At 37.5% G+C, this 25926-nt stretch overlaps 1 protein-coding gene across 3 annotated transcripts in view; it reads left to right on the top strand.

Moving 5' to 3' along the window:
- The window catches only part of LOC136678029 (CAP-Gly domain-containing linker protein 1-like), a 43093-nt gene extending 17694 nt beyond the window's left edge, over positions 1 to 25399 (top strand). For 2 of the 3 annotated variants that reach the window (XM_066655792.1, XM_066655793.1), the window contains 15 exons: positions 120 to 236; positions 703 to 760; positions 883 to 966; positions 1072 to 1228; positions 3246 to 3411; positions 3732 to 3947; positions 11156 to 11293; positions 11461 to 11567; positions 12272 to 12392; positions 12695 to 12747; positions 18156 to 18273; positions 19600 to 19756; positions 19867 to 19919; positions 23522 to 23649; positions 24526 to 25399. In XM_066655792.1, coding sequence (XP_066511889.1) covers positions 120 to 236; positions 703 to 760; positions 883 to 966; positions 1072 to 1228; positions 3246 to 3411; positions 3732 to 3947; positions 11156 to 11293; positions 11461 to 11567; positions 12272 to 12392; positions 12695 to 12747; positions 18156 to 18273; positions 19600 to 19756; positions 19867 to 19919; positions 23522 to 23649; positions 24526 to 24754 — 1902 coding nt within the window. In that variant the 3' untranslated portion in view covers positions 24755 to 25399. Of the gene's footprint in view, positions 1 to 119; positions 237 to 702; positions 761 to 882; positions 967 to 1071; positions 1229 to 3245; positions 3412 to 3731; positions 3948 to 6326; positions 8973 to 11155; positions 11294 to 11460; positions 11568 to 12271; positions 12393 to 12694; positions 12748 to 18155; positions 18274 to 19599; positions 19757 to 19866; positions 19920 to 23521; positions 23650 to 24525 lie in introns of all 3 variants that reach the window. The other variant, XM_066655791.1, reaches the window with a different exon arrangement.
- The last annotated feature ends 527 nt before the right edge of the window (positions 25400 to 25926 follow it).

Genomic DNA, 25926 nt, shown 5'->3' on the forward strand with positions numbered 1-25926 from the left:
GTATGAGAAACAGATTTTAAGTTGCTTCTTGTCTTATGCACATATTTTATGTGAAAATTTGAGGCAACGCATTATTCCATTTTTGCAGTGCTGTATTGTGCTTTTCTTGATTCTGCTAGGTCACTGAGTTGACCTCTAAGTTAGAGGCCAAGCAGCATGAGATGGAGGAACTGCAGCAGAGCATGACCTCACTACAGCAGAGTAATAGCTCTTTGGAAAAAGAGTATGTTGACTTGGTAAGTTAAAAAAGAAATGGGTTATTATAAAGTGTTAGACTGTGCTATTTATATGCAGTAAAAATGTTTTATGTGCAAATGTTGTATGTTAATAAATCAGTAGACTCTGAATGATGTAGGTCAGAACACAAGTATCAATATCTAAGGAGAACCGCATCTATTTATTGTAAGCAATGATGGGACAAAACTTCTCCACTTTTAATGAAGCTTAGCACAAAAATGAGTCATTCAGTGTTATTTTTTTTAACAATTTATACATTTTAAAAATCAATGTACATGAGTAAATTATTTAAAAGTATAAGGGCAGCCTGTATTTTGGTTTTAAGTAAACTATGTGCTATCTAATGAGAAAGACTTATTGGTTGTTTTACAATTGTTTTATAAAAGTTGTGCTGATCATTTTTATATCTTTTATTACCCTTTTTGTTTAGGTTGTTCATTATTTTTATATCTATTTTTTTTATAGAAAGAAAAGCATGCCACGTCTTTAGATGAAAAGACAGAGTCTTCAAATGCTATGCAAAGTAAGTGTATAGTTCTTCTGTCTGCAGATTAATGTATGCAGACGTGTGTCTCATGTGGTTTATTGTGTAGTTTAGTATTTTGAACCATCCCATTTATTTGGCTTATTTTTATTTTTCGTCAGAGTTAGAAGGATTGCTTCGGAACAAAGAGGATCAGTGCACATCTCTTTCTACTGAATCAGAATCTCTCAAAGTTCAGCTGGCTGGTCAGTGGATAATAATTCTCTATTGTAATATTCTAAATCTCGAGTTTGAGCTTTTATATGGTTGTTAAAAGTAAATCTCTCCCTGTATATGCCTTTTCATTTCAGGTCTCGAAAAAAAGTTAAGAATGGGTGAAGAGAAGATAGACCAGCTAACTAAAGATAAAGCTAAGCTTGAAAATGATATAAGCGACCTGATTAAATCTTCTGGAGACAACTCTTCTCAGCTGACAAAGATGATGGAAGACCTCAGTCAAAAAGAGAGGTGTGTGTATATATATATATATATATATATATATATATATATATATATATATATATATATATATATATATATATATATATATATATATATAAAATACATTTCATAAGTAGCTGTCGAATGCTGTTTGAGCCTACATTTTTATAAGTCATCATTAAAGATTGTCTTCTGCCAGAAAACGCTTCTGGAACCAAAAATATTGTTCCAATCTGATTACTAGTGTAATTACACATGTTATTACTTGTGTGTAATTACCTGAGAGAATATGCTGTTACAACTGGGGGTGGGCGATATATCGTTCGCAATGATACCGGTGTGTGTGTGTGTATTTTATATATTTTTTTTTATTCATTTATTTTTGCCATATCGCAATATTGTGGCGTAAACATGAGCTTCTAACACAGGGGTGTGAACGTGAGTTGAGCTCAAGCTAAAGCTGGGGGATATATCGCAAATATCCATACATTCCATAGTATTTTTACCCATTTTTGAAAATGACCATATTCGTTATATCGAGCATACCAAGAATACACAGGTTTCCATCTGACTACATTTAAAACGGTGCACAAATGTCCTGTTCAGCTCGGGTGTTTCTCTCTCATGCACGCACCCACCCACGCATGTGCATGCACGCACACACAAACAGACACACACACACCACGATGTCCTGCCATTGTTCATATATGTTGCTGGAGCAGTTCTCATTATATCGCGCTCACGCATATCTACCCCTCTGATAACTGTAAGTTAACAATGGAGAAAAACGAAACCAGTGGCGAAGTTTTAATTCCAAAAAAAGAGCCCCATTTTTTTTTAAATTAAGCCAATGAGTTTTTTTGAAGCACGCTGCTCTCCCTCATCACTTTTGTTTAGCCAATCAGCAGCCAGAGTAAGCTGTCCCATCATTTAGTGCTGCAGCCAATGGAGTCACAGTCTAACCTCCTAAAGGGGTTTGTTGGTTTTGTGGCGGCGCTGAGAGAAACAGGTCAGTGCTTTAAAAAAAAAAAAAAAAATAAATCAGATTTTTTTTCCCACTGTATCGAAGAAGCTACATTTAATTTTTCACTCAACACATCAGTGATGACAATAAAATGGACTGACTTTTAGAATCAAAGTAATTCTTTATACATACAAATCACATTAGATAATTTCATATAAGATTAAAAATAATATAAAATTATTTATATGAACTGTTTGTGAAGACACCATTTATTTGCTTTTGATAAAACAATAAATAAGCTGCAGGTTGGATGTAGGCAGCTTGTTTCTTAATGCGAGATGTTCAGTGTCACGCAGATACACTGGGTTGAGTTTACTCAAAGTGTGCACTATATAACAGCACTATCTAGGAAAATTTAAGTATCTGATCGGGACTCTGCATCGCCAGATACTCAATAAAAGATTCTAATCGGGATCAGGGGCAAAAAAAACTTGATCGGGACATGACTATATTTTAGTTTGATAATTACGGTTAGATAATGCAGCATATTCTTTTTGGTGTTAAAAATAAACACAAATACTTCGACATTATTTTTTGTTATGGTTTTTCTAATATCTTATAATATATCACCATTTATTTTAGGCTTATCGTGATATGAGATTTTGGTCATACTGCCCAGCCCTAGTTACAACTATGAAGATCCACTTATGTAATTAAAAAAGACACAAAACTGAAGTTGATAAACATATGTAATTACACAAGCTTTACTACTGTAATCCATCTGTAACAGGTACTAATTCATCAGTAGTTATTGTTGTTCCATATGCTGTTCATCTGTAACTACAGTTATAAGACACTTAATATAAAGTGGGACAAAAATGACCTTCCACCACCTGAGCTGCAAATAACCTTAGGGATATTTATAGTGCTGATTTTGCATTTATTGTTGAAGTATATTGCTGAGTTATGTGGGAAACCTATTTTGAATAGTAATAAAAAAAATTTCTCATGTCTACAATGTATTTCTTTAATCTATTCTCCTGTTTGAAAGGAATTCTCCTCTAACATTTCTATTCACAGGAGAATTGAGGATTTCCAGAACCAGCTTTTAGAGCAGAAGGAGTTGCTTGCTTGCTCCGAGGAGAGCAGGCACCAGGAGCAAGCTCAAGCCAAACAGGAGATGATTGGCACCATTGAGAAACATCAAGAAGAGGTTGGCAACCTGGAGAAAAAAATTAAACAGCTGGTAAGTGCAGATAATCAAATATACTGTAGTAGATTTGAAGTATAGTATTAAATAATAATTATTCCAAACTGGTAAATCCAGTTCCCACTTGTGCATCCTTGTCTGTTATGTGATGTAAGAGTTTTGCTAGTTAGAATTCTGCTCCGTTAGTCTGTTAGTAACTTGCAAACTAATTAAAAAGTTTTGATTTAAACTAGGGCCTATACCATACTTTTTCCTGGACTGAAAATACAAATCAAGGACTTTTTGTGAAACTTCACGACAGGTAACCCTGATCATATTCCATCATAGAATTATTTGCCATGTTCATTGCTTTGCAGGAGAAGAATGTGGAAGAGACTCAAGCTAAAGTTCAAGAAACCCAGACGTCTGGAGAGAAAGTACTTGCCAGTGCCTTGGAGCACCACTCAAAAGAGCTACAGGAGCTACGTGGTCAGGTTGAAACAGCACACCAGCAGCTCCGTGTCTCTGAAGAAAAGTGCCAAAAACTCGAAGAAGAGGTGGAGGAGTTGGTGACCTTGAAAGAAAAGGTTCAGGTAAGGAATAACAATTTCTGTGCTTTAAGGATTGTAGTTCATAAAATGATATCTGAGTAGCTGGAAAACGGATGTGTGGGGTGATGATATTGACCAATGATGATTCATTTCCTTGTCAGGGAAACACTGTTACTGTATCTGCACCTGTTACTGTATTTGCAGTATTTAGCACCTCAAAGCATACACATTTAACGCTGTAAAAATGCCTATTATTAAAGCTGTATTAGGTGATTTTATGTAGAAACCAATAGTGTTTGAAAACTTCCAGCCAAAAAAACCCAAATCCCACCATATACTTTGTGCTCCTCCTGAAGTCACTCCCCTAAAAACATGAACAACACAGCTTGGGTAGCCTTGACAGAGAGAAATGTATTTATTTATTTTTAAAAACTATCCCTACCTCATGTCTCATTCACATATGATCACAACATTTAATATTTTGCCCCATACACAAAACAACTCAGATAATTACTATTCTAGTAAAAAACAGCAAACTTTTACATTTATGCATTTGGCAGATGCTTTTATCCAAAGCGACTTACAAAAGAGGATCTAACATTCAAACTACAGCACAATTTATACAAATTACCTTACATTGAGTGCAATATGCCAGGAAGTAATAAGTGCATTAAGACAGACTTTCTTACTTAGCAGGTCTTTCTGCATCCTCGCGTTTGTCTGCTGTTGTCCGCTGGTGTTTACTCTGGTTTTCCCCCTGGCTTTATCTAGCCTAGTCTTTATTTTTTATTTATTTATTTATTTTTATTTTTTAAAGGATTTTCTGTCCCTGTCTAGTACTCTATTTGTTAGCATTGTACGAGGTTGTAGATTTCTCTGCCATTCTTCCAGCCTTCAGAACTTTGTGTTTGTTTCTCTGTGAGGGATCTTCATGCATGCGCAAATGAATAACGTGAAATGTGGGCAGGGCCATGACAGGCAGGTAAGCCTTCCACATAATTTTGGTCTGACTGAAATGATTGGGGCCTATTTAGAGAATAACACTTTTTATTTATGCCTTTAGAGCATTTGACTTTTTAATTGAAATTGGAATGTAAAAAGTATTTCTAGACATATAATTTACAGTTATTAACTCAAACCGCCTACTCCAGCTTTAATAATAATAGTAGTAGTAGTTGTAGTACTTCTAGTAGCGGCAACAAGAGCAGCAGAAGCAATAGCATTGGGACTAGTTGTGCTATTCATTTGTTGTAGACATTAGGCACTATTAGCAGTTAATGGGTAAAGTGGATAGAGTCTACTGACATCCCTTTAATTTTTCTTCTGAAAATATTGCAGAAATGCAAGAAGCTGAGGTTACTGTTTTCAAATTTTCTGTAAATGTGAAAACTTTCATATAACACACTCTAGACTTGACTAATTAGCCCATCATTGAAAGTCTTCAATTGCCATCATTTAACAAAATCTTTGTTAAATCTGAGCTTGTGGTTTCAGGGTCCTGAGCTTGTCTGGGTTTTCTCTGGGTGCTCCGGTTTCCTCCAAGAGTACCAAAAACACATGTTTTTAGTTGGATTGGCTTTGCAAAAGTGTCCATAGATATGAATGAAGGAGAGCGTGTGAGGTGCCCTGTGATGGACTGTTGCACCGTCCAGGGTGTGTTTGTCCCCTGCACCCAGCTCAACCCTGAGCAGGATAAATTGGTTACAGAAAATGAATACGTTCTTTATAGTGAATCTAATGACAGAAGAAAAATACACAAACAATTAACTTACATTGTTAAATATTTTTTGACAACCTCAAGTTTTAATAAAGTGCCATGAACCAGCGCTGTTGTACTGTGGAACACTGGAACTGTCAGTACTGAATGTCATCTAAATTAGACAACATTTTTTAACATTTAAGCTTTTAAATTGTTTCATACATTATTTTATGTATTTTAATATTTATAAGTAGTAACATTTTTTAAAGGGGTTTAACTATTTTTTTGCTGACCGACAAAAATAAACTGATGAGGTGGTGAAATTCTATTTTTTTTTATTTATTTATTTTTTTTATTTTATTATTATTAACAAAAAAAATGATCACAGTCAAAAAGACAAGTGGAGGTCTATTTGTTCTAAAATGACACTTTTTGCTCTAATTCTATACAGATTCTGTGCAGTGTGTGTGTTTGTGCATATATTGCAGGGAGGACAATACAGAACAAGCTTGGGATTTGTTTTTTGCATTTAATATGTTGCACATTTCACAGCCCCCTAATTTTATTTTTTATTTATTTATTTTTATTTGGTCCTTTATTCCTAGATTATTTTGACATGTGAGGGTGTTTTTACTTTTTATTTATTTATTTTTTTTCCCCCTCTCCCCCTTCGGTCAACATAACATCCTTTTCTTTTTTTTTTTTTTCCCCCCCTTACTCAGTCACTTACTGCTGAATTGGCTTTCTCCATGCAAGGGGCTGAGAAGCTTACCTCTGAGGTTAAGGATCTAAAGTTATTGTCTGAACATGTGTCTAAGGAAAAGGATGTTCTTCATGCTCAGAAAGAAGATATGGAGAGACAACTTTCAGAGTCTCAAGTGAATGTCTCCCATCTAGAGGCAGCTATTGCAGATCTTTCATCCAAAAACAAGGAACTATTGGCGCATGATGAGCAACTAAGTAATGAAATTAAAGAGATGTGTTCCACCAACCAGCAACTGCACGAGGAAAAGTCAGCTATTAACACAGAGAAGGAACTACTTTGCAAGGAGTTGCAGACAATAATTAAAGAACTGGCAGAACAGAAATCTGTGAATGTTGTTTTGAAGGACACTGAAGTAAAACATTTGGAAGAAATAAAGAATCTTGAAAAGAGTAATGCTGAGAGACAAGAAATCATTTTGAAATGCCAGCAAGAGGTCCAGTATCTAGGGACTAACAGTGCACATAGCGCACAGAAACACACTGAGGTCTGTGGGGAAAGGGACAGGCTTCACGAAGAGCTGAGATGCTGTCAAGATGAACTAGAGTCCATTAAATTGTGCTGTTCAAAGAATGAAGGCCTTCTGTCAGTGCTTCAGTCGGAGAAGGAGGATCTCACTTCTCAGAATGGTAAACTACAGGCTGAAAGAGAGTTTCTTCGCAGTGAGAATACAAAGGCTTTGGCAAGCCTCAATTCCACTACTGCAGATAAAGAGTCTCTTGTAGCTGAAAATGCAGAGCTTCAGAAGGCGCTTCAGAACTCCAAGGCAGCACTGGAGAAGTCTGAGAGATATAATGGAGAGCTTCAAGCCTCTAAGGACAGCTTTGCAAGAATGCTTGAAGAAATCAAGACTAGTAGGGAAATCACAGATTCTGAGAGGCTTGTACTCATGCAAGAGAAGGAAAATCTGCTTGAAACCCAAAGGAAGATGAACACTGAGAAGCAGGAGCTTTCTAAAGAATTGGAGATACTAGTTGAAAAACTGAGCCTAAGTGCTGAAGAGACAAAGGCTGCTAATGAAAAAATCCAACTGAATTCTTCCAATTTGGCTCAAGAAAAACAAGTTATTTCTGAAAAGCTCTCTGAGACTGAGAAGACACTTCAAACCTTTCAAGAAGATGCAAAATGCCTAAAGGCTGCTCTTGAAAAGCAAAATAAGGAAAGGGAGCATTTGGAACAAGAGATTAGTAGCTTTAAAGAGAAGTATGAAAAAGAAATATTGGTGAAGCAATCTCTCTTGGCTGAGCAAGAGCAGCTAACATCAGAGATGTGCAGTATCAAAGAAGATCTAAAGAAAACGTTGACATTAAATACTAACTTACTAAGTGAGAAAAACAGACTAGAATCAGATTTGGAGAAAATAAAACATATACAAGAGCAGTTCAATTCAGAGAAGATGAAACTGACACAGGACAACGTGAATTTAAAAGATCTTCTGGAGAAGAAGAATTCTGAAGCAGAGACTTTGGAGAAGACTAAAATCAGCCTAACGGAGGAAACCCAGAAGTTACAACTCAGCTTAGATCAATTGAAGCAAGAGCTTGCTCAAAATACTGACAACTTTGCAAAGGATAAAATGACCTTTCTTTCCCAGCACACAGAGTTAAACAAAGTCATAGAAGAGCTTCGGAAGACAAACAGTGATTTACTTCAACAAACTGAATGTCTTTTTGATCAGAACAAAACACTCTCTGATGCCAAGACCTGCTTAGAAGCTAATCAGCAGACTCTAGAGAAGGATAAAAATGAGTTGTCTGCTGTTAAAGAACAACTTTCTAGAGAGGTTGAGGGATTTATGAAAAGGATTGCTGATTGTGATAAAGAAAAAGCCAAACTCTTAGAGGTGCAGTCCAAGTTAAATGCTGAAATCGAATCAATCAAGACTGAAAAGGAGACGATTGGAGTGGAGCAGCAATTACTGTTCAACAAAATGGAACAGTTAAGGAACTCCTTTAAAGAGCTGTGTTCTGAGAGCAAACATCTTTTAGAGGACGAAACAAATCAGAACGTTCAGGACAGTGACCAAAGTTCAGTTTCCTGTATTCAAAAGGTTGAGGACATGTTCTCTCTACTCCAGAAGGTCAATGAAGAAAAAACATCCCTTGTACAAGAAATCAAACTTTTAAAAGCTCAAGAGAAAAAGAATGATGAGGTTAGATCAGATATGGTTGTTGCAAAAGACTTGCTTAGTTCCAAAATTGAAGAGCTGGAGCAGGAAACTGCTTGTCTTAAGAAGGAAAAGAGTGATCTACAAGCTTCACATAATTCTCTAGAGCATGAGGTCCTGTCTCTTCGTGAAAGTCTGCAAAATAGTGACCAGAAATACTCTGACTACAAGACTAAGCTTGAAGAAATGCAAAAATCACAGCTTCACTTAGACGAATGCCTACAGACCCTTCAAAAGAACAATGCTAAATTGGAGGAGAAACATAAAGATGCAGAAATCCAAGTGGCCCTTTTAACTAAGACGCAGAATGAGATGTCTGCCAGTCTGGCTTCAGTGCAAGCTGAGAGGGATGCTTTGTGCAGTGAGAAGGAAGAAGCCAACTCTATGGTGACCCGACTTGAGGCCCAAAATAAAAGTGCTCTTTCAAAGCAGCTTGAGGTACTTTTGCAACTAACAAACATCTTCAGACCTACTAACGATCACAAAGCTATTAGAGTTGCTTTCTGCACGCTAACTCACCTGAATGGTTTTACCACTCCAATCTCAGGCTTAATTACTTTCCTTTTTCTTTTCACATGGATCACTAACTACTCTAATTTACTAATTTTTCCCATGACTTAAACTTTTGTCTTTGTTATAGATGACTTTTTAATCTCTAATACAAGTTAAATGCCACTACGTTACTGTACGATGGATTGAAACTTGCAACGAATGACACTCTAATGCCAGTGCATGCATCTGCATGCAGGTTATAAACTACATTTTTGTTCAATACACTTTGTCCAGGTTTTAATTATTAGAAGCATATTCACATATTTAAAATGATTCTTTCAGATGTACAAATAAGCCATAACATTTAAATTGACCTCCTTGTGTCTGCACTCATTCTCCAATTTATCAGCTCCACTTACCATATAGGTGTAATTTGCAGTTCTACAAAAAATAAACAAAAAAACAGCTGTAGCATATCGGTTGCTCTGCATGTTTCTTAGCACCCTTTTGTCCAGTTCTTCAGTGTTCAGGACAACCAGTGAGCAAGTATTTGTTTGTTTGCTCAGTAACACAACAACATCATGTCAGTGTCACTGCAGTGCTGAGAGAGTGTGTTGCACTCAGACGTTATAGGCTAATAAGAATGGACTGGATGACAGCAGTTAAAGCCAAAATTGCTTTTAGGCCCTCTGGCAACTTGCTGCAGTTCAACATTTAATATGGCCTCTTCCTATGTAAGTAAATGTAGAAAAAAAAAGGGAATTTCAATTTAAAATTACACATAAAAAATTATTCCCTTTTTTTTCAGTTACCAAAACTTCAAGCTCCTTCTACATTAATATTCCCACCAGTGTTTATCTTTACAGTTATATGACTTTTAGAGGGATTTTTATTTAAATGTGTGTGGGAGGTGATTGACATCTGTTGGCAAGTGGATAGATACGCTCATGGTATCCTTACATTTGATGTCATTGTGTATAGTCATCTCCATTAAAATGATATATTAGAATTTTAATTATATTTTATTCCATTATTTATATTTAATTTAATTATCATTTATAATTAGAACTTACATGCTACATATTGTACCTCATAAACTCTAAAACTTAGACTTCTACATCCAGACAATGCACTAGTCCGACAGGTAGACATGATGCTTTTATCTGAATATGAGACAAAAAATACATGTCTTCTGCATGTGTCTCTTACACACTGAAATAAAACATGCATGAAATAACACAATTACTGAAGCTTGTATACAATCTGTGTGTGAGTATCTCACAGGTTTTGTCACAAGAGCAGTGAAATGCACTGGAGGCTAAAGTGCTAAAAGTTTTCCATTGGATTGTATGAAGAAAATATTAATGTTAACTGCCACAGCTGACCCGAGAATAGTCCTCCAGCCAATAGCGTCCTTTGGGCCGGATTCTGTCACCATTTAATGGAGGACTAGATGAATAAAACAAACTGTGCAGCAACAGAGAAGCTGGTTCTCAGCATCGACATTGTGGGACCAGTAAGATAGCTGAGCAACAGGTGGACTACAGTGTGTAGTCTGTAGTAGAACTACCAAGTGCATCTGTATGGTCAGTGGTGCTGATAAAATGGACAAAAAGTTGAACAAGGATGTTCTTTTAAGTAATAGCTGATCAGTATATATTTTAAATTTACAGCATTTTTAGGTTTATTGGAGAAAATCTTTGCATGATTAATTAATTCATTGACTTAACAGTCTTATTCCACACCCTGTATTTTTATGGAAGTTGGAGAAAAGATAATGAATATTATTCAGTTCATTTTCTTTTCTGCTGCCTCTATGATTTTCTGAAAGCATGATTGGATGCTCTGTAGAAAATATATAATAACATTTAGAATCTGTGAGATAATTGGTGATAATTGGTTAAGTAATTTCAGCTTGGCTTGGGTAAAATGTGGAAATCTGACATGAAGCAAGAGGTTGCTTTGCTTCAGATTCTCAGGTTTCTTCTCCAGATTTGACATGTACAACTGTATCACATAAAATAATATTCAGGATATCTCATGCTTTAAAATCCATTTCTTATAGCAGTTTTTGAAAAGCAGAGATTCTTTTAGTTCATAATCTTGTCCAAATTTATGGTGTGCTTTAGCCTGCAGAGAGTGCTGGGCAGACTGCGCAAGCCTTGGAGGGACTGACTCAGGAGAAGCTTGCTTTGCAAAAGCAGAAACTGGAAGCAGAATCTTTAATAAATGAGTTGAAAAACACCAAAGAGGAAATGCAGAGTCAGGTCAGTGGATTGATAAAGGCAAGGTCCTGATAAAGCAAATAGAAAATGGACTGAGATCCCTGCATTTGTTGAACTGCACATTGCTTTACATTTACATTCTTAAAAAATGTCAAAATATGTAAATGCTTAAATAATATACTTTAATTTGTTTTCTGTCTCTAATACAGCTAAACAGCCTGACAGAACAGAACTCTCAGTACCAAGAGGAACTGGCGAAAACCAAAGACCAGCTTAGCTCTGAGAATGATAGGATCAGCAGACTTTGTAAAGAAATGTGAGTATTTGTATTTCTAGTACGTCTTTTTGACATATAAAGCTACATAAATGCTAGCAGTGCGAGGCAGTGTATTAGGTGTTCATTCAGACTTGTTTAAGTATAGAAGTTACAGCTGAAATGGACAGTCTGTTTTAATTGACAGTTACACATTAGATGAAGTAGACTGAGATTAGATTAAACTGCAATCATTGTGCCTTGAAACAGATTTTTCAAAATTGAGTTTGTCTGACTTGAATTAGAAAAACTGTACATTTAGGCTAAAGTTTTCTCGACTTTAATTTTAAACACACGGTTTATTATGAAATATTTCTAAATAATAGTACTTTATAAATTAAAAGTAAGCTCTTCTTTTCTACTGTAAGCTCTGTTATTAGAATATTTTAAAAATAATATAAACTTTTTTAAAAGAGCTCTTAAAACAGCGCATTCACATAAAGTAATTGTGCACTTATACAGTATGCATATTTTGTCCGGTGTATTTTTAGTGATTAAATTCAGTTAGCATCTAAAATTAATTCTGCATGTGATTTACAAATTCTTGTTTTGTGCATTATTCTCTTGTTCTGTTTTAAACGTGAAACAATAGGCTAAAGTAGACATCTAGAGTAAACATGCTGAATGAAATTAATGATAGTGTACATTACATTGTGGAGATGTCATTTTTTTGTGGTGTATCTCTGGATGCATATCATGTCTCTTAGTGAGCAGCTGAAGAAGGCCGCATCTGAAAACACACTGGCCATTGAAGCTGTAACAAAGGAAAAAGCAAAGCTGGTTGAAGAACTTTCTATCAGCCACAAGGACAATGAGAGCCACCAAAAAGTATGTTGGCAAATATACTTTTTTTTATTTTTTTTATTATTTTTTTTTTTGTATATTGTTCCTATTATACTTCAGCCACTTAAATTGCATATTTAGTTATAAAATGTAGCTCATGGTTTGTTATTAAAAAGGTTTGATGTCCAAACTTTGTTTATCCCATCACTGAGGTTTTTTGTAACATTTGCTCCATACACAATTTTTCCCCCCTCTCGTATATTTTATTATTTGGTTATTTCATTAAAATAATTCTAAGGCTTATTTGGTATTTTTATGCAAGTTAATATTTACTTCCATCTTTACAGCTTATAAAGGAACTGGAAAGCCTTCAAAGTCAGTTGAAGGATACAGAAAAGAGGTGAGACCAAAAGTTAAATTAAGACTGTTTTCTTGCCAGTAGAAGCATGCCTTTTTCTCCCTGGTAATTTAATTATATCAAAGTAGTGGAAATTCCGCTGAACATTTAATCTTTTTTTTATTATTCCTTTGTCTACATAGATCTGTTTTGCATGATTTTTTTTTTGTGCTAGCCATTTTTTTTTTAAAGAATTATCATTGAGTCTGAGTTCCCTACCAGTCGATTCACTTGGTACATCACAAACTGTATGGGATATCACACCCTTTCATATCTGGCTGAAGATATGCCTGCAAGGCAGATGACGCATAGTGATGGGGTATGCCCCCACCTATAACCCCGGGACACCAGAGTCTCTCCTCAGTTCTTGTGCTCTCACCTCGCTAAGAACACCTCACATTTTCACTGCTAAAACTAGCTAGCTAGTTAGCTGTTTTTCCTTAGCAAAGAGACTACAAATTGCTTACTGTTACAATAGACAACAACAACAACCTCATGGTAGTGAGTCGTCTTCCCACGGAGCGCTATATTGGCGGGTCTTTGCTTATATATATTGGCTTTTGCTTCTCCTTCTGAGACATTTGAGCTTACTTTGCAAAGTCTCTGTGCTAGCCTGTTTAATTTTGCTGACAGCTATCTAAAATGAGCTCACAAGCAGCTACCTGCCAAACAAGAAAGCCCCCACCCTTGTCCTCAATTGTGTGGGCTTGCTATTCACGAGAAAGACCTGCATGATTCATGCCCAATCTGCTTGTGCATCATTCATGCTAAGAGAGCTTTAGTGCAGCCTGAGGCATATGAGTTTTGTCCTTGGCCTAGATGCTCTACCCTGGAACACAGTGTTGTTCGTCTGATGGAGCTATCGTTAGCAGCTCATCTTGTCCCATCACACAACCTAGGAGTCGCAGGGCCAGCTGTGCTTCCCTAAAAGCACTGCTGTTTTTCCTTCTCTCAGCTGGATAAGGTTTACCACACAGAGGCGGGCATGGCTAGGGTTGTGAATTCAGTTACCCTCCTCCAAACATATCAGGAGACGTGTGTGACTGAGCTCGGAGAACAACTGCCTGTGGAGAGTCCATGAACTGCCTTACTCAACTAGGTCAGAATTGCCTCGAACTACATCCTACACATGTTCCACTGTGCTGCACTGTCGCTGGCCAGAGGAATGGCATCGACAGTGGTGGCTCAGCGCCACTTGTGGCTGACGCTCTCTGATATGCCAGACAGAGACAAGGTGTCTTTTGGATGAACGTCTCAACTGTAGGTCGGTTTGGTCATTCTCTCAAGGCCATTTAGGCTAAATTCCAGTTAAGAAGCAGACAGGGGTGCTGTGCCCTACTCTGCCAAGAAGGGAGGTTAAACAGAAGCACAGATAGTCACTCGTAAGCCCTCCACTTCCCACTATGAAGAGATTTGCACCAACAGTTTTTCTGGGGAACCCCCTTCCTAAGCAGCAGCCACAAAAGCAAGCCCCTTGCCACTCTACCTGGAGCAAGGGCCCCTCACCCTCGCTTATGAAGGACTCACCGGTGAGTAGTGTGGGAGAGGTTTCTGAGGATCGGGGACACCACAGCTTCGCCCCTCATGCCACCCAAGAGGCATCACCCTTCCCCTGTGCTGGGGCCCAGTCAGAAACTAACACTTTATACTCCAGCATTGACCCAAAGCACCTGTTCTGCCCAGACAAATTTTCACAAGCGTCCCTGCAATCCATTCCCAGTGCTCAGTTGTAGATGGGCCCCCAGTGCAATAAATAAGCATTATGTTCATCAACATTAAATGAAGGTGCCTGTTCCAAGCACAATAAAAGATGTAGTGTACATGAGCTCAAGAAAACTTTTTTTTTTTTTTTTTTTTTTGTTCTGATCTTGTTTTTATTTATTTGCTCTTAATGGATTTTTATTGCTTCTGATTATCCTGTAGCACTTTGAGATTTCCTTGAAATGTAAAGTGCATTACAAATAAAATGTATTATTATTTGGTGTGCCCCCCAGCTCAGCCACAGGGTGGCTTCATTTTCCAACAAATGAGCTGTCAACTCATTATGGCCGACTCACTGCTCATGCAGCAGAATGATATGCATGCGTAGTCTTTCTTGGGTAAAAAGGACTGTTGCCATGGGTTACCGCATACAGTTTGGAACTCCTCCTCCTCAATTTTCCAGCATGGTGTTCACCAATTTATCAGGCAGTGCTGAGGCGGTTCTCAAGGAGATAAAAAATCTCTTCAGCAAAGAGGCAATAAGAGTAATTCCTCAGGCCAAATCTCAAAAGGGCTGGTACCGCTGTTATGTTGTTATGCCGAAAAACAACGGGGGGAGGGTCTCCTCCAATTATGGATCTAAGAGTGTTAAACAAGCATTTGAGAGGTTTCACATTCAAAATGCTAACACTGTGCTAGTTCCTTTGTTCCGTCAGCCTGGTTCACGTTTATAATTCTGACAGATGCTTATTTTCATATCTCAATAAATTCAGATCACAGACAGTATCTGAAGTTTGCATTCAATGGAGTTGCATATGAGTGGCTCGTTCTCTCGTTTGGCCTTTCTCTAGTTCCTCGCACTTTTACGAAGTGTATCAAAGCAGCTCTCTGTCCGCTGCAGGGGCGAGGAGTGTGCATGCTTATGTATCTGGACAACCTTGCATTGATAGCACAGAAGATGAAAGCTCTGTCAGATACAAAAGCTGTGCTTCTCTGTCAAATTAAATGAGTTCTCTAACACCCAGTCAGAAACTTTCTTATCTCGTGTTGAAAATATGCTCTCTCCAGCCAAGCATCCTCTGTCAGAGCACTGAAAATGTGCACTCAGTTTCAGTTGGGAAGCAAACTGTGCTTTTGCCAGTTTCTCCAGCTGTTGGGTCCAATGGCCTCTTCGATAGTGGTAGTTCTGCTAGGTTTACTTCTAATGCATTACTTTCAGTGCTGGTTATTATCTCACCACCTGATTGCCTTGTGCCATTTAGGGAAAAGTATAGTTGTGACAAATGAAGAAGCTCCGCCTGCTTTGTTAGGGCTCGATAGGCAGAGTTCTGTTTTGCAAAGTGATATTGACAGATGCATCTCTGACGGCCTGGGGGGCAGTGTGCGACCAGGTTGTCACCATTCAGGGTGCAAGGGCAGCCTCTACAAGATGTCTGTGTGCTTATAAATGGTGTGCATTTGAGCTGGCGTCAGGTGAGGGATTGGATCCTTTCCAATGTTCCGTTGTTGACATTTTAGCTTTCCTTCAAGAGTTATTTGAACAAAGGCTTTTGTTTTCAACAGTTATGGGCTTAGGTGTGTTGTCGCCCAGAGTGCACTCTCTAACCATAGGTTTCATGAAGTTGGTGTGGCATATAAAGCCTGTATCTAGGCCTGCTGTTCCTCCCTGGAACCTAACTATGGTATGTGCTACATGCACCTCCTTTTGAGCTGCTGGAGTCTGTGGACAACAAGTTTGTTTCGTGTAAGACGGCTGCTCTTCTAGTTTTAGCGGGTGGGTGGCCTCCACACACAGTGCCTCCTTCTTTTACTCAGTTTGCACCAGGGGACACCAAGGTGACTTTGTCCTAATGCAGCATATGTGCCTAAGGTGAGTTAAGTTCCTTTCCCCCTCTGTTACGTATATTAATCATACTTAGATTTTCCATAGGTGTGACAAGCTTTTTGGCTGTTTCACTTGTTTGTTCATGTTTGGCACCTGGATATGCTTGCCCCTTCTGAAACTCATGCTGTCCTTTCTTTGGGGTCTAACATGCACTAGGCTGCATTCTTGGTTCAGTGTCTGTTTCTCAGGGCATGAATGTAGGTCTCATACAGCTTATGTTGTACTGGGTGAATCGACTGATAGGGGACATAAGGTTATGGATATAACCACTGTTTCCTGAAGAAGAGAAACTTGGTCAAGAACAACATTTTGAACTGAAGAGTGACACTAGTGTCCAGGGGTTATAGGTGGAGGGACGGTCCCACCTACCCTCGCCACTCTGCGTTATCTACCTTGCAGTGCCTGCATCAGAGATGTCTTCAGCCAGATATGAAATACTGTGATATCCCATACAGCTTGTTGTACGTTGTTTCTCCTCTTCAGGGAACAGTGTCTATATGCATAACCTTACGTTAAAATGATTTTTAATCATTTTATGTTTTTGGACAGGCCTGCTGTGTTCAGTTAGAACAGAGGTGGGGCTTTGTGTGTTTCTGTCAACAGTGCATGATTTACCAAGACAGTTATGGTCACAATCCACTGTACACACGGCCCTTCATTTATCAGCTCAGCTTTTTATCTTATCAAATCATTCAACAATTCCAATCAATCGTACTATTATGAGCTGGAGTATCTGAATAGGGAGTTTAGATTTTAACATCTTTTCTAAAATGTGTAAATGTTGGGCATTTAACCAGAAAAGCCTCTAAGATATTTGCATAAACAGAACAGAATTAGGCTTTATTGGCTAAATTTTGGTCTTTGATTTTAGAGCAGCTCACAGTGCACAGAAACTGACATAAAACATCACACACACAGAGAAAGAGATGGAGAGGGAATCTGGTTATTTCAACCCTAGTTTGGCTGAAGTAATGCCTAATATTGGAGCTAGAGTATATCTTATAAATGAAGGCCCCGAACACGAACCAACACAGTCTGAGTCTATTTTTATTCAAACAAATGAAGTCTGAAGTCTGTTATGAAGGGAAGACAATTGGACTGGAATGTTGCACTGGTACCTAAAAGAACCTCACTCACACTGCCCACACATCACATCTCTAGCACTTCCTTGCCTAAGAGAAAGTTGTTAGAAGAAGAGACATCATGTAATGCACAACTGTTAGTGTTTGTTTGTTTATTGCTCATATAGCACTTAATTCCATCTTTAGTACTGTACAAAATCAAGTGGGAAACATGCTCAGGCACTCTGTTCAGTCTTTGCCTTTGTAATAACTCAGATTCTGAGAAGAGGCTTTAAAGAAATTTGCAGGGATGTTTTTACACCTTGAAAGCTCAACCTTAGTTTTCTGCTACTGGCAGTCGGAGTAATCCCAAACACATTCCGTGATGTTAATGACTGGGCTTTGGAGTGGCCAGAGCGTCATGCATGCTTTAAAATACTACACATAAAAACAATAGTATTATGTTTTTTTGATGTAAGGTTCTTAAGAGAATTAGTTTATTACACATTCACATGCTCGTGCATATATACACAGTCAGGTTTAGGAAATGTTCCATTCAGTGCTTCACATCAATGGCACTATGTCCCTGTTGTAACCTTTTTTAAAACGGTCACATTGTTGTACAGTATTATTTACATGATATTTTAGCTCATTGTCTTTTATCTGATGCTATCTCTCGTATTTAATCTGCAGAATATTGTAGCAATTGAGTTTTTAATAATTGCTTTTATTGTTTAATTTATTTTTGCTCATTTCATTTCTAGGGAACATGCCTTGAAGAGTAATTCAGACAAGGAGAAAGTTGCACTACAACTATCTATACAAACAAAGAGTGCCTTGATCTTAGAAAAAGATAGAGAACTGGAGAAACTGAGAAACGAGGTATGGTCATTTTTTTATTAAATACGAAATTTATGGGAATAGTTTAATCCAATAAATTATAAACTGGCAGTCACAGAATCAGGAGACATCAGTCAATGGCTTTCACTAAAAGAAACTGTTAACAGACTTTTCCAAGCGCTGAAAATCCTCTGGGGTGCAGAATCGGAACGAAAAGGGCTCTGTGCGTGAGGGGAAACTTTAAAATGGAAAGGGTATAAACCAATTGACAATGAAAAAGACTTGAGGTTTGAGAGTGAGATTTTGATGTGTGCACATGCAATTCCTCTCTCTGTGCTTGCGAGAGGGATATTTACAGACATGAAATTTTAAAAGGTACAGGTTTGTATTTTCCACCCATTGTTTTTGTGCCCTCTACTTTTGACATTGATGTGGCACCACACTAGTGATTGAAATGTACTGCATAATCAAAAAGTATAAGACATTCCACACTGTAAATGATTTAATATGATGTGGCACCAAGACACCAAGATGAATCCAGGGGTCACCAAGGCAATACTGATGAACCAATATCTCAAGGCAGTCATTTCAGCCAACACTGCATTAGGATGATCTCCATGAACTTCAGCCAAGGAGCACTTCTGTTTTCCAAGATAGACACACAAAACTTGTAACCTATGCAAAAGTCAAATTTTTAAACTGGACAACAGAGAAAGCTTTATATCATCATTTCTGGTGTTGGATGAAAAAATTGTGTTCTTTGAGCAAGTGAATATGGCTGTCCTTTAGTAAAAGAAAGTAGAATTGGTCAACTCAAAGAAAACCATTCTGACAGTCATTCATATGAAATTACATTGACATGTTGGCCTGGCCAACATCACTAAAAACATCACTAAAACAATCAGAATCACGAGGAAATTGGACTATATACATATACAGGATGAAAACACATGACACTCCCCCAAAAAAACTTGGTCTTGTGCTATGCTGGATCTTCCAACAAGACCAGCAGGCTTCAAAACATTAAAGTTAAGTACAAACCTGGAGAGTATTGCAAAAGAGTAATGGTCCGAAATGGAAAAAAGCCTATTAGTAATTATAAGAACCATTTTATTGTGGTGGTAAATAAAGGTTTTTATAGTGATTTTAAATTTAAGTGTATGAAATGGCTCTGGAAATGGCATTTCTTCATAGAAAAGGAAATATAAAATTGTTTTTAAATGTATTCCTCTAGTACAATGCCTGAAACCTAGTACAAAGTTTCTGAAACCTTTTATTATTGTAAAATAAACAAATTTGGCATATGTATGAATCATTTTGTGCTTAAATTTGTTTTATTATTGTATTTTTACTCTTTTTCGTGAGTAGTTTTCAGTGCTTCATGGGGACAGTACTACAGCAAAGACATTGCAGTCTGCTGTGAAGTCCCTTGAGAGTGAAAAAGCTCAGCTGCAGGACCGATTGCGCAGTTTGGAAAGAAACTTGGCTGAGACACGGGCCAGCAGATCTGGGGATGTCCCCTCAGGTATCCATTTTAATGGCATCAAACATCAAAGGATTTTAAAATAAAATCATGCTACAAAAACTGAGGATGCTGTGATGCCAGTAGTTAAATTGATACATGTATTTCCACAGATTCTTCTGCTCTGGACCAGTTGAAAGAATCAAAGGAGACAGCGGAGAGTCAGGTACTCCAAATGAGATATATATATATAAAATATCTGTAAAATGGCTGTATATCTTTCAGATTCAGGTTGTCTGTCAGATACACAGCTTTTGTAAGAAGTGAACCTTGCTTTAAGGGTACATATCAGCCAAACTTGTGTGATCATTTAAGAATGTGATTTAGATTGAATCTGTTAACGTTTGTGCCAGTGCTGTAACTAAGAAACAAACAGGAACTTAAAACTTGTCTTGGTGGATCATCCACATTTGGTTTATAAGGGAAATCATACTGACTTTTAATTTCCATTAAACTGTTTACTTTAACTCTGCATCAGAACTTTATCCATTGCTCAGTTTTTTTGTTTTGTTTGTTTTTCCATTTGTCTGAAGACACTAGGTGGTCTGCGAGTCCTTTTAATTTCTAATTCTCTGTTTTGTCTTTTCCTGTTCTCGTCCCTCCTTTCTTCCTCTTTTCTTCCCTTCCTCCTTGATGTTGGCAATGCTTCCCTCAATCAGGCAGCGGTTTGTAACAGTGTTTCATCCAATTCATTTGTGCATGTGCTTAATTTTCTTTGAGGGGCTGCCAACTTTTAGCAATAATGGATGGATTTTTTTGTTTTTTCCTCAGATCCAATGTACTATCCCATTTATTCACATCAGATAGTGAAAATATACAATTTAATATATTCAAAAACAACTGAGTGTTTATGGCACTTATGGCAGTCCTTTTTTTGAGATTTCAGTGGTATAAATACGTTTTGAACCATGTGGTAAATAATTTTACTGCATATGTATGTCATTCTGTACCCTGCATATTTTATGTTGAAAACAAACCAAAAAAAACAAAAACAGATATGAAGAACAGCAGAATTAGCAAAATGTTATTGTTCACGCGTCAACAGAGTGTAGTGGAACTGGTTGCTTTGCTATGCCTTGTTGTATAAAATAATTTCAGTGTTACAATTTATACTGTGTACCATTTTCAAATTGTGATTTCATACTTCTAATTAGTTGCTAATTATTTAAACCTAATTAAAATGGATTAGGTTGGGACAAATTTCTTAAATGTAATTATCCTCAGTATATAGGCACCTAAAGTACAACTTTCTAAAGTGGCTGAAGGGCTAGACTTTATTACCCTTCAGCCAACACTTGGCTTTGGACATAGTAGCCTCACTCCAAAGTGGGACTGCTCTAGAGCACACTTTTTAAAGGTATTTGTGGACAGTTGGATATATAGAGTCTGTCTCAAAACCTAGTAATTTCTCTATATAGACGGCATATTACATTTTAATGTGCCCACTCCAGAAAAGCAGGCTGATATAGTTTTTATACACTTTTTTAAATATGCTTTTATGATGTAATGCTAAGGGAGCTTTGTACACTTGCTTATCTGCTGAAGTGCTGTGTGTTAGATGTTGAAGGCTAAAAGTGTTTACATTTGTTTTTCCTTTAGAGTGTTTAGAAGAAACCTCAAAGAAACTTTATTCAAGTGGCACTCATCCTATAGATTTGTCATTTGACCACAGCACATCCAAAGTCTTGTCCATATTTCTGATCCTTCAGAGCGAGTATGCCTAAATTATACTGGAGCAGAGTCTATGGCCCTTAACTCTAATGTAATTGAGAGCTTAGGTTATGTGTGGTGGGAGTGTACAAGCAGTGATGTCGTCATTGTCTGTCCAGTGTCCCAGTCTCTTATGAGGCTTCGTGGACTGCAGACTACTTAAAAAGCCGCCTCTCTAGACAGTGGACAGTAAGGATGTGGACTAGAAACTAGGACACATACATTGTGTAGGAAATCATTGCGCAAACTGAATCAATTAATTCATTTTCTGCCCAGTTTTAATAATATTGACACAACACAATAGTTGTATAACTCAAATCATCCAGATTTTTAAAGACTGAGAGTTTGCAGCCCTGCTTTATTTTTATTTTTTGTCTGTGCTCTGCTCTGTCTTTGTTTATTTGCCTAAAATGGGTTTTTAATGTGATTAAATTTAATACTGCAAGAAAATGCTGTTATGTAACAAAGTGCAAATGTTGTGTGTATGTAGGAGTACTAATGTAGATTTTTTTTAGGAGTTACTGGAGTAATTCTCTAATTGGTGACTTGTAGGTGTGTGTTAATAGTTAATACGTTTTCTGTGATGCATGTAGTGCATTTTTCTGGAAGAAATTGCTTGTCAGCAACCCTCCTCACACAAATCCCTGGGATTTATCCATTGTTGGGCATCAAGTTCATGATGAGCTGTGCCATTTGACTGAGGAGAACAGAAGAACAGAATATAATTGCAAATTGTATTCAGTTGATTAAGTTTTGGAATCAGTAATCATATCATTGCCATGAAAAGACAAAAGAATAACAGTTTCTGCAGTGTGAGATTATTTATTAGGTAGACTTAGCTTTACAGTCTTAAAATTGTACTTTTGCTTCATATAACTCAAAGTAGTTAAAAAAATAAAAGTTTCCCAGGTAGCAATCACATTTGGTCTTAATCTGTACCATTTTTGGACTCGTGGTTCAATTGTGCCACTAGCAAGTGTTGTGTGCGGCAGCCATAGGCCAAATATTGATGGGTCTAGATTTGGTCTGCAACACATCTGATATCTGGCCTATATAAGGTGGACCTTTGACAGAGTTGATGCCGTTAGACTCATCATTCAAGGCTAAACTGCCGATATGGGCCATATTTGGGCTAATGATTCATTACTATTTGGGTTGACAGTACTGTGCAATCATAATTGTTATTTTAAAAATATACTTAACAGAGGTCTTAACAACTAAATGTAATACAAAGTTTTTCAGTAATCAGCATTTCTCCCGCATGAATTTATTAGAGCTTCCATTATTCTTCTTTCCAAAAATCACAATTACATACCAACAGTCAATTCATTCTCACTGTACCTACTGTAATCCAGGCCTTTAGTTATGGTTTAGTTCATGATGTAACCAGTGAATAGATATGTCCAACCCCATACATGATGAGCAAAGCTGTGAGGTTGTAAATTGTAAAACCAACAGTGCCACATACTATAATAGTTCCGAAGATAACTGTTAATCCAAATAATAATTATCATCATCAGTGTCCCTTGCCTTGCCTAGGGACCTAATGTCATACCAGAGATAATTCAAGTAGATGGTAAAGTTTTTGTTTTCCGAGCTGCTTCCTTCCCAATACTAGGGGTGATTTCAATGATGAGCAGGTTGTGGAGTAATGAGAGGAATTGTCTCAAGGTAGATAGTGTCAATGCAGAGCTTCAGATCCATGTGACCCTTGCAGAAAGAAGTGTGTGCACACTCCTGACGAGAAACTCCTTTTGGAGGCAGCGAGGAAATGACTCATGTAGGCATCATATTTTACAGGTATAACAATAACAGTAATAGATTTTTTTGATCACTTGTGAACATTGTTATACAGTTTTTTTTTTTTTTCATTTTGTGTGTTGTAGTATCATGCTCTCCTGCTTCTCATGTGATTGTTCACATCTTGGGGGTGTTCTTATGTCTTCTGTTTTTGGGGTAATGGAAGTGGCCACCCTATGCAGGACTGGTGAGAAGTGATATAATAAACCTCTCTTACTTCAGCATTAAAACTAATAACACGTCATCTCTGTGGAACAGATTGAATTCCTGAACTCTGTCATTGTGGACCTACAACGCAAAAATGAAGAGCTGAAAGCTAAACTGGAGAAGATGGCTGAAGCAGCGCTCAATGGTAACACCACCAGTGAGATGGATAATCATGACAGGTAGTCTACATTTTCCTTGCCAAACCAACATTAAATTCTCTACACTCTTAATGCAGAGAATAATTTTACGTTTTAAGCATTAAATTTTATATTGAATTAGCCACATCACAAAAAAATCAGGGTTGGTTGTCTTGTGGTTTGTTAGTAGGTACATAAAAGCTTCAGGACCCAAAATTAATATGCTAATGTACTGAAAACTTTATTTTAAAAAAATCACCAGCCAATTTATTAGAAACGTTTACCTTGTAGTTGCTCTTTGCTGCTGTTGCTACCAAGTGTAGTCTGTTTCGGACGTCTGTTGCTCTTGGGCTGTTACTATTTGAATGTTAATTGAGTGTGAAACTTTCTCAACTCAATGTGTGAAAACTCCAGCAATAGAGTCAGATTTATACCAACATCACATTACAACTGTCAGTGTCACTGCTGAAAAAGATCCACCGCACCAATAACATCTGGACCAAAGGGGCTTGGTGGTCAAAAACTGACCAGTGATAAATGAGTTAGAGAGAGGCTCATTAACTGTGAATGGCTACTATTGTGTTAAATTTTCAACAAGTTAACACACTTGGAATCTTAATGTCTTTTGACGTTGATACCAATGTTTTCTAAATTGGGTTGCACACAAATTGACTTGTTTTATATATTTATTTTTTTAATTGCATAATTTATGGGTTTGTATCCTCCAGATCCTAAAATTAACATCAGTGTAAAAAGGTCTTAAACGCTTAAGTTTTGAACCTGATGTGAGTTTTTATCTAGGGGATATGTTTCAATTATTTCATTAAGAAAAATCAACAGAACCTGGCACTGGGCCAGCAGTGTTCACTTTTTGCATACCACTATAAGTTTGATTATATTCTACTTCCCTCTTTCTAGCCTGGCTGAGACTAAAACCAAAAAGAAACCCCCGCCACGTCTCTTCTGCGACATCTGTGACTGCTTTGACCTCCATGACACAGAAGACTGTCCCACACAGGAGCAGGAGCCTGATTCCCCACCGCACACTGCGTACCATGGTAGCCCCAATGATGAGAGGCCTTACTGCGACATCTGCGAGGTGTTTGGCCACTGGACCGAGTCCTGCAACGATGACCAAACATTCTAAATCCTCCCCCTTGTCCCTTTTCCTCATTATTTATACCTGCAATACCACACGCGCCTTCAGTAACACATTGCACAAGTGTGTTCATCTCTGTGTGAGGTGTGTGTTTGTGTGTGTCTGAGACTCTTTGTGTGTGTGTCCACTGGTTTTGCCATGCCACGTGACACAATCCTCAGTTTAAGAATATATATATATTTGCTTGTCCATGATTTGATGGGTTTGGATACATGTTATTGCTGTATTCGTGAATTGAAACATTCAGATCATAATCGTTCTTAAAGAAACGGTTAAAAGAAGATACATTTATCTTTTTTAAACCCACTACTCTGAATTTGACGTGTGTGTCTAACAGAAATGATTGTGGAGGAGGAAGGAGAAGTCTGCTTTAAGCCATCAATATGTTCTGAGATCTTGGAACAGTTCCAGTAAAAAAGAGAAAAAGCAAAGGGCATGTGATTCTCCTGAATGTCTGGTGAGGAAAAGGCGCTACAATCCTGATGCACTTTACTCCCTGATCCTCTTCCCCCCATTTCTAGCTCTCTGTAGAACAAAAATTGCTTTCGGTATAAGCAGAATATCATTCAAGGTGATATCAATGCTGTTACTTTATAGTGATTTTGTCTTTTGGAATATCTGATCTGTACAAAGTAAATCTGAAATAAAGTAAAGATTATTGTTTAAATCTGGTGTTTGTGCCCTTCATTTATTATTAAACCATAGGGTTTAATATGATGTCAGCCCATTTTGCAGCTATAACAACTTCAACACTTCTGAGAAAGCTTTCCACAAGGTTTAGGAGTGTGTTTACGAGAATTTCTAACCATTCTTTCAAATGGATGAGAATGCCTGGCTCAGTCTCCGCTCTATTTCAACCCAAGAGTGTTCTGTCATTCTGATCTGACTCCACGGTTAAAAAAAAAAGAACAATGACCCTATCATGACTCTTAACAGTTTATCTGTGGCTCTGGTGCTGTATTCAGCCACAGCGACGCCCCCCGCTGACAACGTATTCCTGGTTCCCCTCTAAACTTGTAGAAACGTCGTGGTTCACTGGAAAGAACCAATGTTCCAAGAATCAGGAACAGAACAGGTGTTGTGGCCGATTCAGTTCCTCGTCCAGTTCATGTTTCTTGTAGTGATGTGTCGGTCGCGAACGAACCGGTTCAAAGAGCCGG

Source organism: Hoplias malabaricus, chromosome Y, assembly GCF_029633855.1.
Source record: "Hoplias malabaricus isolate fHopMal1 chromosome Y, fHopMal1.hap1, whole genome shotgun sequence".
NCBI lineage: Eukaryota > Metazoa > Chordata > Actinopteri > Characiformes > Erythrinidae > Hoplias > Hoplias malabaricus.